Raw genomic sequence first — 16,850 nt, forward strand, 5'->3', positions numbered from 1 at the left:
GAAAACCTAGCGGGAAGAACTGGCAACAGACTGCAGGAACCCCAAATTCCTGTCTTTGAGATTTCCGAGTACGGTTCTATCTTGTCTGAAACATTACTGGAAAAATAGTCACAGTTTGCTTTGACATGTTCTTACTGAACCATTAACAAGTAAAAAGTCACTCTTCGGAGCCTTCTGCTGCCATAAACCCTCATGAGAGATAGCTGCTTACTGAGGGACTGCATGCTTATTAGGCTATATAGCTCAACACATACATCTGATATCCACATGGGCCCACGTTGTCAGCCACTCAACATCTCCTCATTTCAGGGCAGCATACATTCTATCCTACACTGAGACAAGCTCCATTTGCACCTTCCTGTTTTACAAATGCTCAAGTGTGCTTTATCTGTATATCCATTTCTCCACATTTCACTGCCTCATAAGGAACTAAAAAAAGAAGTGTTTCAGACTTGTACAGGAGAGCAAGCCAGCTCTTCCCTGCACTGACCCAAAAAGACACATGTAGACAGAAACCATGTGCCTGTAACTGGATGCACAGCAGGAAAGGATTCTCCAAAAGTGAAGATATTTACTCGAGTATGCTTCTCCTGATCCCACTACACAGCAGCCAACTTGCACATCACTTCTGTCTTAAGTGCCTTGCAGTTTTATCTTGTACAAAAATTTTGCTTAGAATGTAATGCAGCAACAAAGTCACAGTAAGCAAAGCTTGAAAATGAAGCCATCATCTAAACTACCTATAAAGGTTTTCCAGAGACCATGCCACACATCAGTATCATTTACAGTTTATGCTGGCAATGACATTTTTTGGCTCATCAGCGATGGCTGTCAGGAAACTAAAAGAAGTTTAGCATAGGTCACTATAAAAAAATATCTAGCATGCAAAAGCTCTATCAAAACTACCTGCAGAATAACCTCTAATTGGACTAAAGTGGAAATGCACATCACAGCTTGCTGTTGTACTTCTTGCAAGTGCATGTTTAAGTGACAGTATCATGCCAGACACACAAAGATTTTCCTGTTAGGTTCAGTAGAGGCTTAGTTCATTGCTTTGAAGGAACACGTACACTAGAAAACACCACAGTTCTCTTATGAACTATATTTCCATACTTACTGGTGCTACTATTTTGCCTGTCTGTCCAACTTGCAGGTCATTAGGAACAAAGCCAGCATCTACAGCTGCACGGGAAGCTCCAACTAGTTGAAAGAAAATATTTCCAGTGTTTTCTTTTAAAATATTAGCAACTCAAATTCATACCACCATAAAAGTACACGCATTTCACTGAAGAGTCCCACACACTACGGGTAGTTATTTAGAAACATCCCTCTAAAGAGCTCTTAAAGTAATCCCTCTCCAAAACACTGGCAGAAACTTCCAAATACTAAATGCTAATGCACTTCATAAGCAACAGGAAATCCTTCCTCCCAGCACCAAAAGGGCATATATTTAAAACTGAGGATTTCAGTCTGGCATATTTCCAGTATTTTTTCTTGTTGTTTTGTCAAAAGAGGATTTTCCCATATATGCCTTCCCATAATGTTCCACCAAGTTTTAATAGAACACATGTGCCAACTTATATTGCTCTCAAGCTTGGAAGTCAGATACAGTAAAGCAAAATATCAAACTGAACTTGAAAATGCCACATGAATATTGAATCGGTGAAGCCAACAATTAGAAAACAAAGGCACCGATGTAAAAATCCTATTGATTCCTAAATGTAAAATCTAAGGCTAACACAGTTCAAATGTTAGCACAAACAGCTCCTCCTCTTCCCCCAGCCTTTATGTAGAATATTTTGCTGGAACACTGCATGCAGTTGGTTTTCTCCAACTAAAGGAAAAACATGGCACAAAGAGAACCACTCCAACCATAAGAACTGGCATTCTGTAAAGCAATATGCAAATTTATACTTTTACAGTTTCACTTCCTGCTTATGAGCTCATGCTCTGGAGACTTGGGAAGAACTGGGAATACAACAGTGTGCCATTTTGCTTCACACCCTGGCACTGAAATACAGCTGACCACACGGGCAAACCAGAACTTAGACATAAAATAGAATTAACAGGTTTTTAAGAACGTATTTGATAGAGATACAAAAAGACTTAAGATAAGCACTGCTTTTAATATGATCGTTATAAAAATTATCAGGATTATAAAAAGGGGGGGGAAATGTGTTTACCTGCAGCATTCAATTGGTCCGCAAGATCATAGAGCAACTTAAAATTCTCACCACTCTTTAAGCCTCTTCCTTAAAAGAACAAAAAGAAGATGAAGAAAGAGTATAATAATATAATAATACATACACTCTAGGATTTCTTGTTACACACAAACATTCTGGACTATTATCTGCATTTGCAAAGGCAGAAGGATATGTTTGCATTGGTTATTTTTGGATATAATAAAATAGTATTTGACATTTTGAGATTTAGCTCTATTCTTTGTGATAAATATTATATATACACAAACCAACACCACTCTCACTGTTGTTAACATCATCAAGCTCCCCCTCTGAAATCAGGTAGACAGGATTTTTATGCTCCCCCTGCTGGCTTTAGTCAGTGTTTCCCTACAGATATTACTTAGTTGAGCTGCACCATCACAGAAATGCACAACAACGTACTACTTACCCCCTGATACAACCACTCTTGCACTTGTAAGCTCAGGCCGGTCACTTTTTGACAGCTTCTGCTCAATCCATTCTGACAGACCAACGGGTGGTGGAGGGGTCACTGTTTTAATGAGGTTAAAAAAGCATCCACAAAGAAAAGGATTAAGTATGTGCTTCCAACCTTCCAAACTTCAGTTCAAACTTAATGCACAAGTCCATTCTAGAGCTAGCTCTACCACAAGATTTTAAATACCATGAATATTTGCTCTATGATTCTGAGTTGCAAGCCTTATTACTTGTAATTATTTATCCTGTAGTACAAGACAATTCTAAGTTTAATGTGCATCAGACTGCACTAAATGAATGTCTGTTGTATAAGCAACATACTGATATCAACCCAACATAATAACCACGGTACTTTCAAAAGGCAGGCAATCAAAGCCAACTATGTAGGCTGCTCCAAAAGTAATGCTTCCTAATTATTTCCTTGGAAACTACAGCAGCTACAAAGAGCACAGCAACATTACTTGATAGAACAAATTCTCAGCTACAAGCACCTCTATCTCAGCACACCACCCTCAGCACCATTAGTTGTGTCCTTTCACCAGCAATGAACAAAAGCCTTTATGCAGCACTTATGAAAACCTGCACCAGCAGAGGCAACCCACTGTCATTGTTGCCACCACTGGAATACACCACCCACTGTTCACTGTGCTCACATCCACTGTCTGGTGTCCAAAAATATTCAGCAAGCATCAATGGGTGCCGCTTTTTCCACATGGAGGAATTCAGTTCCAGCCCTTTGCTTCACATGCCCTTCCACATCAGGAGCCATTCTGTCAGAGTGCCCCTCTGCTGCCATCTCTTGCATGGCAACAAAACGTAATGGAGTACTGGTGTGAAAGTACAACCTCCACTGCCATACCACCAAAATTCACCTCTAATGTTGTAGACCAACATGATCAAACAGGAGGCATTACTTTTGGAGCAGCCTCTGTGCAAAGACATACAACGTGCCAATGCCAGATCTCAAGCAGCATGTCCACTAACTTCTATGCAAGTCAGGAAACACATGATGGTTCTGGGGCACATTTTCAAGCCTCCCAGACAAAGGTGATGACTATGAGAAGGTGATGTAGGGGACACACAGCATGTTTCTAATGATTGCTTCTGCTGGACTTACACCACTGTCATGAAAGGGCCCAGACTGAAAAACAGCAGAGATGATCAAACCCTGGGACAGGCAGCCCAGAGCAGCTGTTGCCAGTTTCCACCTGTGGAGGTATTCAAAACCCAGTTGGATGCAGCCCTGGTGAACCTGCTCCAGTGCTCCTGCCTGAGTAGAGGGGTCTCCAGAGGTCCTTTCCAACCTACACCATTTCATGACCCTGAGACTGCAGATTTCTCTACAATTCAAGCTACAGAGATTTCATTAAAATAACCATTTAAACTGATATAAAACAATGATGGAGTGTTCTCAATCCAATTTCAACTACCACTGATATAGCTCAATACTATTACGACCTATCTCGACTGAAATACGACCAATCAAACCAGAGCTGTGGACTGCCAGCAACTGCAACTTGTGCCCAATTCTGCTGTGAAAATCTGCCCAGCTACTCAACCAGCTGTATCTTCAAATAAGGAATAGTTCCAAGATTGCTATGGATGAGGTTAAGGCAGCAAGTAAAACAGGCACAAATAATCTGTGCAGAATCTGTTCTCTGGATGCAGAGAAAGGAGTGAAATGACAACCTGTATTTTCCCCTACCAGATAATAACAACCAAGTACCAATATGTAAAAGGAAAAAGCTGAGATTATCAATGTGCTTTGACAAATACTCCTGCAGAACATCAGCCCAAAAAACATAAGAGCAAATACTCACCTTTTTCCACGCTGGCACTGCCACCGCTTGTTGGCGCAGCCTCAAAAGATGTTCCCCGTACAGAAAACACTTTAATTGCTTCATCACACTGGACAGTGCAAAGAACATTTCCTAGTGAAGAAAGATCATATAACACAATCTATAATACTGCCACATGGCTTTGTGTTGACTGTGAATGATAGCAAAAGGTACTTATTTCACAGCGAAGGCTGCAAAGAAAACTGAATTCAAAGTGCTGCAACACCAGGTATTAATAAATAAAATCATCTTGAAACCATCGATTACTGTCCTTGGTATACATAGTTCAGCCTTGTACAGTAGCATTAAGAAACACAAGGAAGGAGTCCATCTCTGAATTAAAACAGAGGGCCAGAAAGGAGTCACACACACACAAAAAAAAGGCTGATAAAAGAATTACAAATTATATCAAATGTTATAAACAATCAGTGCAATGTCTTCATAATTAGAGAAAATAACCCTGTGGCAGCTCAAATCAAAGCTAATGGAAGTCATATTAAATAATGTCAGAAAATTAACTTAATGCTTTATGTTTTACAAAATCAAATCAGAAATACATTAAAACAAAGAAATTGAGTATGTATAAAGGATACTGAATTCTACTAATTAAAGTGAATGAACTGGATCCCATCTAAAATCCTACAGCACCAAAGTTACCAGTATGGCTTGGATTCTCACAAAGAGAGCATCACATTGGATTTTTAAGCAATTTAGGTTGTAAGGTGAAAAGTCCTTCCAGTGTTCTGACAACAAAAAGTTACCAGTATTAGGTACTTCATTGCATGAGCACCACATATCTGTTGTGATTACTTACCTGCATAGATAGTTCTCACAAAAGTGTTTGGCGATTTAATCTCAATGATGTCAGAAACAGGAGCGACATCAAGTTTAGCAGCCACTCTGGGAAGAAGATTCTACAAGTCAAAGATTAAAAGTCAGCAAAGTAAATGCTGGTATCTGCACAGTGCATATGAGAATAGGCAAAGGAAATAAGGTGAAATGCACATATTAAATAAAGGAACGTATGCTGACCTGATTTTAAGCTCACAGATTGCTGCCTGCGATTAAGAAGGCACATACAACTGTAATATGACTGCAGGGCTACTCACACAGCTTTAGCAGCCAAATAAGAACCCAGGGCTGTAATAACATTAGAAATGTTATGGTCCTTACAGTAAGCAAACCCCTAATTGAATATCTTAAATTAGGAAGCTTATTTGCTTCAATAATTTAGAACTGAATATAGATGCAATCTACTCGGAAAATTGACAATTATGGATGGCTGAGTTCTTATAACAGCAGTTCAAGAGAAAAACAAAAAAAGCAGTTTGGAAGCCATTTATCAGAGACAACAGCAGGAGGAAAACACTATTGTCCTGCTCAAAAAAGGCAACAATTTACTATTTTAAAATTAATATTAGAACATATATCTCCCTGCTCTGAAATCAGCTCTAGAGAATGATTTGTCACCTTTAGGCATGGGGAAAAGGTTAAAACGAGCAACAACAAGGCACAGAGAAATTAACAACAGCAAGAGCTTTACTTGCTCTCTCTCCCTCTCCTAACCTGATACACTGCAGAACCCCATTCAGTCATCCTCACTCACCGCTATGACAACAGTCACTGATTCACCCCTCCAGAAAAGCACTACTCGATGATGGGAGCATAAACTTTAAAGCAAGATATTAACCTTTACTAAGACACTGCAGATCACAAATAAATGAAAAATGAAATGACTGAGCCTTAGGGCATGTGAGGATTTCTCTTAGCAAAATTACGATTATATGGATTGATATTGATTAGAAGTAAAAATAGAAGGAAGGCTGATGTCATTATTCATTCCACATTGGCAACATTTCTAAAGAGTCCTTCTTCTCTAATTCAGCTGCACCACAACATTACCAGACTGTCAGTACCAAAGCTTTCCATATATTTAAGCACATTTTTAAGTATGCACGTTATAACGAGTTCTGAAAAAAACCTATTTTCTTCACAAAATGCCTTGGCTACATCTTGGATCTGTATTATTTATTATATGTTTACAGACATCTCAATCTACATGACCTACAACACAGATGCAATTCCTCCCCAAAAAGAGTTTGCTGCCGATAGGTCTGCACGCTTTCATTTCAACATGAAAACCATATAATAATCCTAATCATACTAGAAGCAAAACAAAAGTCACCAAAAACAGTTTACCAGGTTTTCATCTCCACTTACTGTATTTTCGTAACACTTTCAGATAATTAAAGTATTTTGTGTTACACATTTTATACACTTTGCCTTATGCATATACAATTAGCCGGCTACCGCTAACGAGCTTCCACACCACCCCTTATTCACAAGTCATAGAATCATAGAATTTCTCAAGTTGGAAAAGACCTCAAATATCATCACGTCCAACCACAGCCTAACCATAGTACCCTAACTCTAATACCCTCTGCTGAATCAGATCTCTCAGCACCACATCCAAACAGCTCTTAAACACATCCAGGGTGTGTTTGAGTCAGCCCATAGGAGAACTCAGAAGCAGCTACTGGCTTCTTCAGTGCACTACTGCCTCATTTCTAGGAAACTCTGAATTGCCCTGGGCTGACCTGCAGACCCTCTCTCAGGCACACATAAAAAAGTGCCTCTATCTCTGTTCCACAAGAATTGTTTGATGCATTTTGATTTACTCACCTTCCCAAAGGCAGACGCTCCAGCACAAATGTGGGTGTATTTAAATTGTTTCTGAGTTTCCAAAATCAAGGGAGTCAGCTCCTCTGAGAACACAAAAACACAAGTTTACTACTATTGTATCATCAGTCACAAATCCCAGTGCTTCTTGCTCTGCCAACAGATTAGAACGAGTCTCACCTGGTAGAAATCCCTTGTACGCGTCGTGCTGAGCCACAAGAACTTTTGCAACACCCTGAACCTTGCTGAGTTCTTGTGCTACCTGTGATTACAAATGAATCATTATTAGTTTGCATTGCAACAGCACAGAGGCTTCAGCCAAACTCAGAGCTTCACAGTGGCAAGCACCACAGACAGACAGCAGGAGATTGCCCTTAGTGCAAACTGCTTGCAGACTATAGATCAGTTCAAAGCAGAACACAAAAGCACATAATTTCAGAGTCAGAACAAACCTTACAAGCTGCAGATCTTCTGACTCACAGCAGAGCAGTGCAAACCTTGGGAATAAGAGAACTACACAGCAACACAAACCTAGCAAAGATTGCCCCATACAAGAGACTACTGGGCCATCTCATGTTTTATTACAATAACCAATAATAAGCTCACTTCAAGACAATTACCAAGCATTCTAACATAATCAAAGACAACAATCCTACATACTTTTTACATCAGTCAGTATCTACTTGCAGAGGCACACCATGCAAATAAAAATGTACAGAGATGTTACAGTCTTCGCCCAAATTTCAGCAGCAATCCTTTGCAGCTGACTGCCTGTTGATGTCTATTTTCAATGCTATCTTTATGCAATTTTGTCCTTTCTATTTGCAGACGTTTAAATGATGAAAGGGCTGTTGCAGATCAGAGAAAAGACTGACAGCGATGTCTGGAGGCCACATGCATCACCCCTGAACTAATGCAGTTTTACTAAGTTTGCTGAGAATCAGCTTTACCCTTACAATTTAACAAGAGGAAACAAATAAATACCCCATAACAGCTGCTACAGAATAGCTGAGAAACTGGCTCTTTTGTCCTACTAACACAGGCTCTTACACAGCTTCAAAAAGTAATAATATCATTTTCTGTGAAGAACCTTTTCCCCAGCATGACATACACCGTCAAACAGATACCACGTACTTTGGTATTGAACCCTACACAAACAAAGCATTCCCAATCATTGTTCTACTACCCAAGTAACAAAAAAAACAAAAACAAAAACCAAAGAACAAGGAAATTAATGAATCCACAGACATATCAGGCTTCTTTTTCATGTTGCTACTGTTCTGGTTTTTACTTTCTTGATCTAGATAAACACATCTCCAATCTCAACCTTGAGCACATGAGTTTCAGTTTAGAATCAGTCTGCAACAGTAAGGTTTATTCAGTTACTTGTCAATTAGCTGCTCTGACTTGCGCCTCCTGCACAAGACAGCATACGGTCCTGCCAGAATCACAGCTCCTAGGCAAGAGCCTGATATAAAAAAATTAGATATAGTTATCTTTCTTGTTCATGTCAGACTACATCATGCTGGGGTAAAAGTGCCCCTTACAGACTAACGATACGCTGCCCCCAGACCTTGCACTTCACCAAAATCAGACTAACAACACAACAGCCAACACACAACTCTTACTTTTAGACATGAGCCATATGAGTCAAGAAACACTGATTTCAGGTTTTTGGCTTGCAGACACTCTTGCTACACTACCAGCAGTGACCATGACAAGGCAGACACTCAGAAGCCTCGCCTGACACTGCACCCTTTGTGCCCATCTCTCCTTGTACATGGCAAGGTTTTTTCTCCCAGGCTCTCAGCACTTTCAAACTTTACAGGAGAATATTGTTTTAAAAACTAACTGTCCTACAGCCTTATAAAAATGTGCTTAACTTGTAACAGCTTATACTGATATTCTCCCTTGTGAAATGAAAACAATACCCACATTTCCACTTCAGAAGAAAAGCAGCTCAAGTGCAGCACATTTCCTGCAGATTAGCAATTCATGGCACAGCTCCTTTTCACCAGATTATTCTTCAAGCCAGCCAAGATGCTACCACATAGAATTCCACTGCATTCATTAAGTCATTCCAATGAAAACTGCATTACCCACCTTGTCACAACTGGTCCCAGCAACCAAACAGGAAACTTCACCTCCAAGACGTTTTGCCGCAGTGACTGCATTGAGGGTAATGGGTGTAAGAGTCTCATTGTCGTGTTCTGCTATGACCAGTGTGCTCTGAAACCGCTGCAACTGCAATGCCTTCGAAAAGAGAAAGAGAGGGGAGTTGGATAATTCACACGTAAATAAATACAATGTTCCTAGGAGCATTCAGTACTTTACAGAAAGCTATCAGCTATACAGATCATCAGCTGCTGCTGTCATACAAAACAGACTAAATCTAGATCATTTCTGTTACGCAGGCGGAATATTTCTATAATCTAATAATTATAAGAAATGTACAAACTTGGTTGACTCCAGCACAGCTACCACATACAGCTTTACAACTAAGACCTTCACAGGAAAATACTGAGCAGCCTTAAGAAGAAAGCTGTAATAAGAAACATTTAAGCTCAGTTGATCAACTGAAACACATACAGAGCAAACAGAATTCAGTGTGAGCACAACACTGAGATATTCCGTGGCTGTAGACTGACATCCACATGAGAATCATCATAGAATCACCAAGCCTGGAAAAGACCTAAAAGATCACCCAGTCCAACCATACACCTATCACTAATAGCTTCCACTAAACCATGTCCCTCAACATAACATCCATTAGACAAGTGAGTCAAGGACCCCAGGAATCAAGAGTTAAGTAGCAGTTACTTGTCTTATTGATTTATTTCCCCAGTCATTTTAACCAAAACCTTTGCACAGAATTTACTCTGTTGTAATCAATTATTGACAAGGACAAAACTGTAGGTAGTAAGTAGCAGGACAGCAATAAGCATCAAAGTCTCCCAGTCTACAAACACCAGCATAGCCTGCTGAACAGCACCAGGTTCAGATGTAGATAATCTGTTTTCCTTCACAACACTCAGTGCTATTAACCACTCTGCTACCACCACAATACAATGGTGCTTAAATAATCCTCACCAACTCACTGTTCAGGCTAGCACTAAGGTAGGGGAAACATAGGGAGACAAATACTAACCAAAACTAAAGACTGGACAGCAATACTTCAAACCTATTTCTAAGCCCATTTCCACTCCCAACGAATACGTACACAATGAACATTTAAAGCAGACAATAAAGCTTCAGATAACCTGAGAGACTGAAATATGGACATGGACTTCAGCCTTGCAAGCTGTATCATCAGCACAACAGACTTCACACAGAGAAAGCAAACCCAAGGACTTCTCTGAAACTACTCTTAGTATAAGGATATAAACAACAAGGTACATTTCCACAGAATAAGGACCACAATTTGTCATTTTGATTAAAACAAGAAGGAACCTTGTAGAAGTACACTGCATTTCACCTCCTCTGCTTAAGGCTACTTGTTACGATTAAAGATTAAAAGAACACATGAAGCCAACTGCCAGTAACAAAATATCTCATAGAATCAGAGAATGGCCAACAATGCTCATCCGGCTCTAACCCCCTGCTGTGTGCAGGGTCACCAACCAGCAGCCCAGGCTGCCCAGAGCCACATCCAGCCTGGCCTTGAATGCCTGCAGGGATGGGGATCCACAGCCTCCTTGGGCAACCTGTTCAGCGTGTCACCACCCTCTGGGGGAAAAACATCCTCCTAAGATCCAACCTAAACTTCTCTCAGTTTAAGACCATTCCCCCTTGTCCTATCACTGCCCACCCTTGTAAACAGATGTATATTTATTGCCAATACAGATCAGACAGCATATTTTTGTTTATGCATTGTTTGCAATAGAAGTTATGAGATTTGGTCACCATTTGATAAACCTGTGCTTTCATGGCAAATAGCTCACTGCTTCAACAACTTACAGTCATGTCACAGCGTGAGGTGGGCCATGCTCCTGAAAGATTCTCCAAAGAGAACTACACAGTCAAAGCAAACCAAGCCAAAAGCAGAGTATGACACAGAAGCAGTGGTTAAACGATTCAGACAGGTATGATCCTGAGCGCTGCAAATCTGCAATGAGATGTTACTGTGTCAAGTAACCACCAGTGCCCCTCATAAAGCTTCTCCAACAAGGCTATGGAAAGCACAAGAAGCAACACATACACAACAAAGCTACTGACAACAATGCTTAGAGGAGGAAGAGCATTCAAGTGTTGGGCCACAAAAAACAAGCACCAGAACATCAGGCCTTCTGAAGAAACTAAGTACAACTAAACATCCTACAGACCTGGGCGACCAAGCGTCCTCTCACAAGCACACCAGTACACCATGAAGAATATGACAGTAACCACATGAGAGCAGGACCAGGAATTCATTTAGACATGGATGGACAATAGACACCCGTGCTCCCTCTACATCCACACCTCCTTTCTGTGGGCAACTCCAGACAGTGATTCAGTCTACAATAAAATAAACACCTAAGAAGCAAAAACATCTGGAGTTTTCAGCTCCCTCCCTCCTCCATTTACTGTAGAGCAAACCTGGCCTCTGGCTTCCAGATGTTTGAAAGAGGGTGAGATTAACCCAAATGTGCAGGGTACACCCAGCCAGTACCAAAGGATTCACTGAATCCATCACCTTCTCATGTTACATCAAGGCATCTTTCTGCTCCCCACTTGAGAAACCCAGCAATGATTTCCAAGCAGAATACAAAAACCTTAAATATAGTCAAAGGAATTCCAGACTTCATGCAAATAAGCAGGACTACTCACAAGCAGCCACACACTAGAGATCCAAAACACACCTGCTACATGTGCAGACAAAGCCGTGCCTAAGGCCAACAAGCCATACACCCACAGCGCTTATTCAATTTGCACAGGTGATCACAGAACCACAGAACAGCTGAGCTTAGAAAGGATCTTAAAGGTCACCCAGTCCCACCCCCCAGCTGTGAGCAGTTGCCACCCACTACATCAGGCTGCCCAGGATCCCACCCAACCTGTTCCTGGCACCCAAAGCTCTCTGGACAGCCTGTTCCATTGCCTCATCACCCTCTGAGTAGCAAAGTCTTCCTAACACCTCACTTAGATCTACCCTTTACTTCAAAGTGAAGACCTTTGTCCCTTGTCTTGTCCATGTAAAAAGTCAGTGCCCCTCTTGCTTGTAAGCTCCCTTCACGTACTGGAAGGCCTTGGTGAGGTCTCCCAAGGGTCTTCTCCAAGCTGAACAACAGCCCAGCTCACTCAGCCTTTCTTCACAAGAGAAGTGCTCCAGCCACCTGAACAACTTTGTGGTGGGCCTCCTCTGGACCCGCTCCAACAGCTCCACATCCCTGTTGTGTTGTGCTGCTGGCCTGGACACAGTACAGAGATGAGACCTCACAAGGGCAGAGCAGAGCAGGACAATCCCCTCCCTCTCCCTGCTGGCCAACCCTCTGTTGATGCAGCCCAGAATACACTGTTGGCCTTCCAGGCTGCAGAAGCACGCTGCTGGATCACATCCAGGGCCCAATTAAGGACTGAGATACTATCAATTCTTCTCCCGGTCTGTACATGTACCTGAGACTGTCCCAACCATGTACAACACCTTGCAGTTGGCCTTGTTGTACCTCATTAGGTTCCACTTTCCAAGCCTTTCCAGGTCCCTCTGGATGGCTTCTCTTCCTTCTGTCCTATCAACTGCATCACTCAGCTCGGTGCCACCAGCAAACTGATGAGGATGCGCTCAATCCCATCACCTACACCACTCATGGAGATGTTGAAGAGCACCCATCCCCACAACAATGGGGGGACAGCCCTCATTGCCACCCTCCACCTGGGCATTGAGCCACTGGCAACCCTCTGGCTGGGACCACTCAACCAACTCTTTAACCACCAAACAGTCCAGCCTCCAAATCCATATTCCTCCAACTTAGAAATAAGGATGCGCTGTACTCCCATATAACAACATAATGCCTCATTCAATTAAAAGAGACTCATAGCTGCGAAGCTTAAATGAATACATATATACATATTTGACAAGCTCGATACAATAAAGTTCATACTTGCAGAGCATTTGTAACCATGTGGCAACAGAAGAGGTTTGAGACACAGCTACTGAACTCCAGGAAACACTAAGTGGAAAAACAACACTGAAGACACCTAAGCTGGAAAGGAGGAGCAGTAACTGCAACACAGGACAGCAAAAGAGATCAAGAAAATGCTTCAGGATTTATTTAGGAATTATAATCAAGACATGATTGCCAAGGAATTGAAGAAGCAAAAGAAAGACATAGTAAAGAAGTGTTCCCAGATATACCCCACACAAATTGTTCTTAAAAATCAAAGCTAAGCTGTTTGTAAATACAGACAAAGCTGCTAAAAGTAGACTCATGATAAATGAACTCGCTAAAAAAAGGCAGGCACGTCTCCAAGCCACCAATGACAACTGAAGGACAGATGCAAAGGACTCTCACCAACTACAAATGTAACCCAGCACTTCTCCTGCAAGGTCATAATTTGCTGGAGCATTCCAGGCTAGTAAATCCATTTATCTGAATTATCTCTGGCCAAAACCAAAAACCCTTATGTTCATCACAATATAAGCACTCGCACATACACACGTATGAAATAAAATGCACTGTTTTCAGACTTATCAGGGAGTTGTGAGCTCTGAATGAATCAAGAGAAACCAAAAGACTCAGCAGCAGTGAAAACCAGGTCACTGTCCCCTAAAATACTGTAGAAATGACATTTTTAAATGGAAAGCCACAGTGCCCTACACTGCCACACTATCATTTTTTTGGGGGAGAGCATGGAAGTGAGGGTCACCGATACATTTCTGTCTTTAAGCAGCCAAGATTGAGACTGCTTGTATACCCTTGGGTGGCCTACCTGCATGGGCTGAGTGAGAACTGGGTGCAGATTTAAAAGGTGATGGCCTCAAACTGCCGTGTGATGTCACATGAGGAAGAGGAAAAAAAGACCGAATGGACTTGTTTATGTGGTAAAAAAGATAAAGAATAATTTTAAGGGAATACATAATCTGTTATTTTATAGAGGCAGGAATGCATGAGCCCAAGACCTCTCAGTCCTTTCATTAAGATACTCAGCTCTGACATCTCCTTACAGCTTACACTTTACAGACCTCACAAACCCCATTTTTATGCAGGCACTCTTAAACCTCATGACATAAAACCTGACCAAGTAGTTCAACAAAAACCAACCTGTTCTCCTGCAGAATTAATTGTCATCATGCAAAGAAACATACAGAATCACAGAATGACCTGGGTTGCAAAGGCCCACAGTGCTCATCCAGCTCCAACCCCCTGCTGTGTGCAGGGTCAACAACCAGCAGCCCAGGCTGCCCAGAGCCACATCCAGCCTGGCCTTGAATGCCTGCAGGGATGGGGCACCCACAGCCTCCTTGGGCAACCTGTTCCAGTGCGTCACCACCCTCTGGGTGAAAAACTTCCTCCTAAGATCCAACCTAAACCTCCCGTCTCAGTTTAAAACCATCCACCCTTGTCCTATCACTGCCCACCCTTGTAATCAGCCATTCTCCTCCTGTTTCAATGCTCCCTTTAAGTCCTGGAAGGCCACAATGAGGTCTCCCCAGAGCCTCCTCCCAGCTAAACAAGCCCAGTATAATCATACACCTTCAGGTGCACACAGCTGACAAGCAAGGAGCTGAGCTCACACTTTCACGGCCCCGTGCACCCCGGGGTTGGTGCAGCACAGCTCCCGTATGAGCTCTTCACAACGACCTTTGCTCCAGAAGGCCGAACTCCAGCACCGTGATTGCAACAGCTGTGCCTTTGCGGGGGGTCACCACACCGCACCGGTTCTGGTGCTCTTTGCTCTTGGTCGTAGCTACTCTCAGTACTTTAAACCGAGTAATACACTTATTGTTGCTATTTCAGCGCTCTGCTGATCGGCACTATCCGTACAAGCCCTGCAGGCCGCAGACCAAGAGCCGTGTGATGGTCAGCCCGGCTCGGAGCGCAGCTGGCACAGCCGCAGCGGAGCAGCAGCCCCGCTCACCTTGAGCTCCCCTCACGCCGTGCACCCCGAGCCCTGCGACACGCCGAGCACCGAGCGGGCCCAGTGCGGCCCTACGGACGGCAGCGGCGATGGGCGGTCTTGAGATTAACCGCTGGTACAGCTCACGGGGCTCACAACTGGGCTCCAAGCTCCCCCCCAACGGACTCTACACTCAGCGGCCGGTAGGGCCGGACTGTACCCACCGCCGACCCCTGCCCTCCCGCCCGCCCTCCGTCCCTCACTCACCGCCCTCCTGACTCCCCGCGCCGCCGCCGCCCGCAACATGGCTGCTCCGCCGCCCCGCTCCGCTCCGCGCCGCTCTCGCGAGACCCGCCGCGCCGCACCGCTTCCTCATTGGCCGCGGCTCGGAGCCAATGAGCGGCGGCGGAGAGCGCCCCCCCGGCGGCGGGAGGGTTGAAGCGGGAGCTCACCACAGGGCGGGGATCCAGCGGGTCCAACAAGGGGGATGTGGATCCCCATCACTGCAGCATCAAGGCCAGGCTGGATGTGGCTGTGGGCAGCCCGGGCTGCTGGGTGGTGACCCTGCACACAGCACAGCTTTGAAATAAATGATCAGTGTGGTCCTTTTCAACCCAGGCCGCTCTATGACTCTATGATCTCTGAGCTCATGTTTATTGGTTAGGTGCTATGGGGTTTTCTAGTGCTTCACCCCACAACAAGCAGCTCCCCCATCCAAACTGACCTACTTGCATCAAAGCCCAGAATGAACTGATTCCCCCACATGGGGTCTGGTTCAGCAGCATCTTTGTATGGGCAGAGTGCCACGGACACCCCCCAGCTCAGGTTTCCGGAGGCACGTTGTGCTCCTGGTTGTATTTTCTGTCTATAATTCTAATTTAAAGCCCCCAGCATCACTTCAGATGTGTGTAATCTTTATTGGAACTGGCTTGATGCGGATTATTCCCCGCAGCACAAAGGAAGTCCTTATCACGTATGGCCACTGTTGGAGGAGCTTATAACTGTAATCAGGTGGGGATTATATCAGCGCAATCCATATTAGCTGAACGGTGGCAAAAAAAAACCTTTTATCAAACAAATTTGACCTTCCCACCTCCAGCAGGACAGCAATTAAGGTAGTAAAACCACAGCAGGCAGGTGTTGCCAGCACCACAGTCATCCTGCCACCGGGCAGAGGAGAGGACTCTGTTTTGAAGGAAAAATGAGCCAGTAATTAGTGGCAGCAGATCCATTAATAAATGCATTGTTATCCAGGATTATTTCCTTAGGATCTGCTGACCCAATTTCTGTATCTGAAAGGGAATTACATTTTTTCACACTCCCAGAGTGGGAGGCAAATCAATAATGCACTTGTTTTAACTTAGAACAACAGGGTTGCAAAGGTGTAGGTAGGTGTCCCTGCCCTGGGGCCTCTGACAAAAGGAACACGAAACAAGAGCCATCATAAATGTATGACCACATCCTCCAACAGAATCGGATTTTGGTTCCCTTCAAATACATAATTCCTAATTAAAACATATGGAATCCAGCTAATACAGCATCCCAGCTATGGGATTTAGGGAAGGGCAGGCATTCTTATTTATTTATTTCTTTTATTACTGCTATGCTGGTCCCCTCTGGC

The 16,850-nt window shown here is 43.3% G+C and overlaps 1 protein-coding gene across 4 annotated transcripts in view; it reads right to left on the minus strand.

The window, feature by feature from the left end:
• The window catches only part of ETFA (electron transfer flavoprotein subunit alpha), a 28,244-nt gene extending 12,677 nt beyond the window's left edge, over positions 1–15,567 (minus strand). For 2 of the 4 annotated variants that reach the window (XM_015872469.2, XM_085515875.1), the window contains exons 1-9: positions 15,497–15,567; positions 9,299–9,448; positions 7,376–7,457; positions 7,199–7,281; positions 5,331–5,430; positions 4,499–4,609; positions 2,632–2,733; positions 2,184–2,252; positions 1,118–1,200 (exon numbers count right to left, since the gene is read on the minus strand). In XM_015872469.2, coding sequence (XP_015727955.2) covers positions 1,118–1,200; positions 2,184–2,252; positions 2,632–2,733; positions 4,499–4,609; positions 5,331–5,430; positions 7,199–7,281; positions 7,376–7,457; positions 9,299–9,448; positions 15,497–15,535 — 819 coding nt within the window. In that variant the 5' untranslated portion in view covers positions 15,536–15,567. The remainder of the gene's footprint in view (positions 1–1,117; positions 1,201–2,183; positions 2,253–2,631; positions 2,734–4,498; positions 4,610–5,330; positions 5,431–7,198; positions 7,282–7,375; positions 7,458–9,298; positions 9,449–15,496) is intronic. The other 2 variants (XR_014934436.1, XM_085515876.1) reach the window with 1 other exon arrangement.
• Between the last annotated feature and the right edge of the window lie 1,283 nt (positions 15,568–16,850).

This window comes from Coturnix japonica, chromosome 14, assembly GCF_054131305.1.
Source record: "Coturnix japonica strain WE chromosome 14, WE-NBRP24, whole genome shotgun sequence".
NCBI classification, from domain to species: domain Eukaryota; kingdom Metazoa; phylum Chordata; class Aves; order Galliformes; family Phasianidae; genus Coturnix; species Coturnix japonica.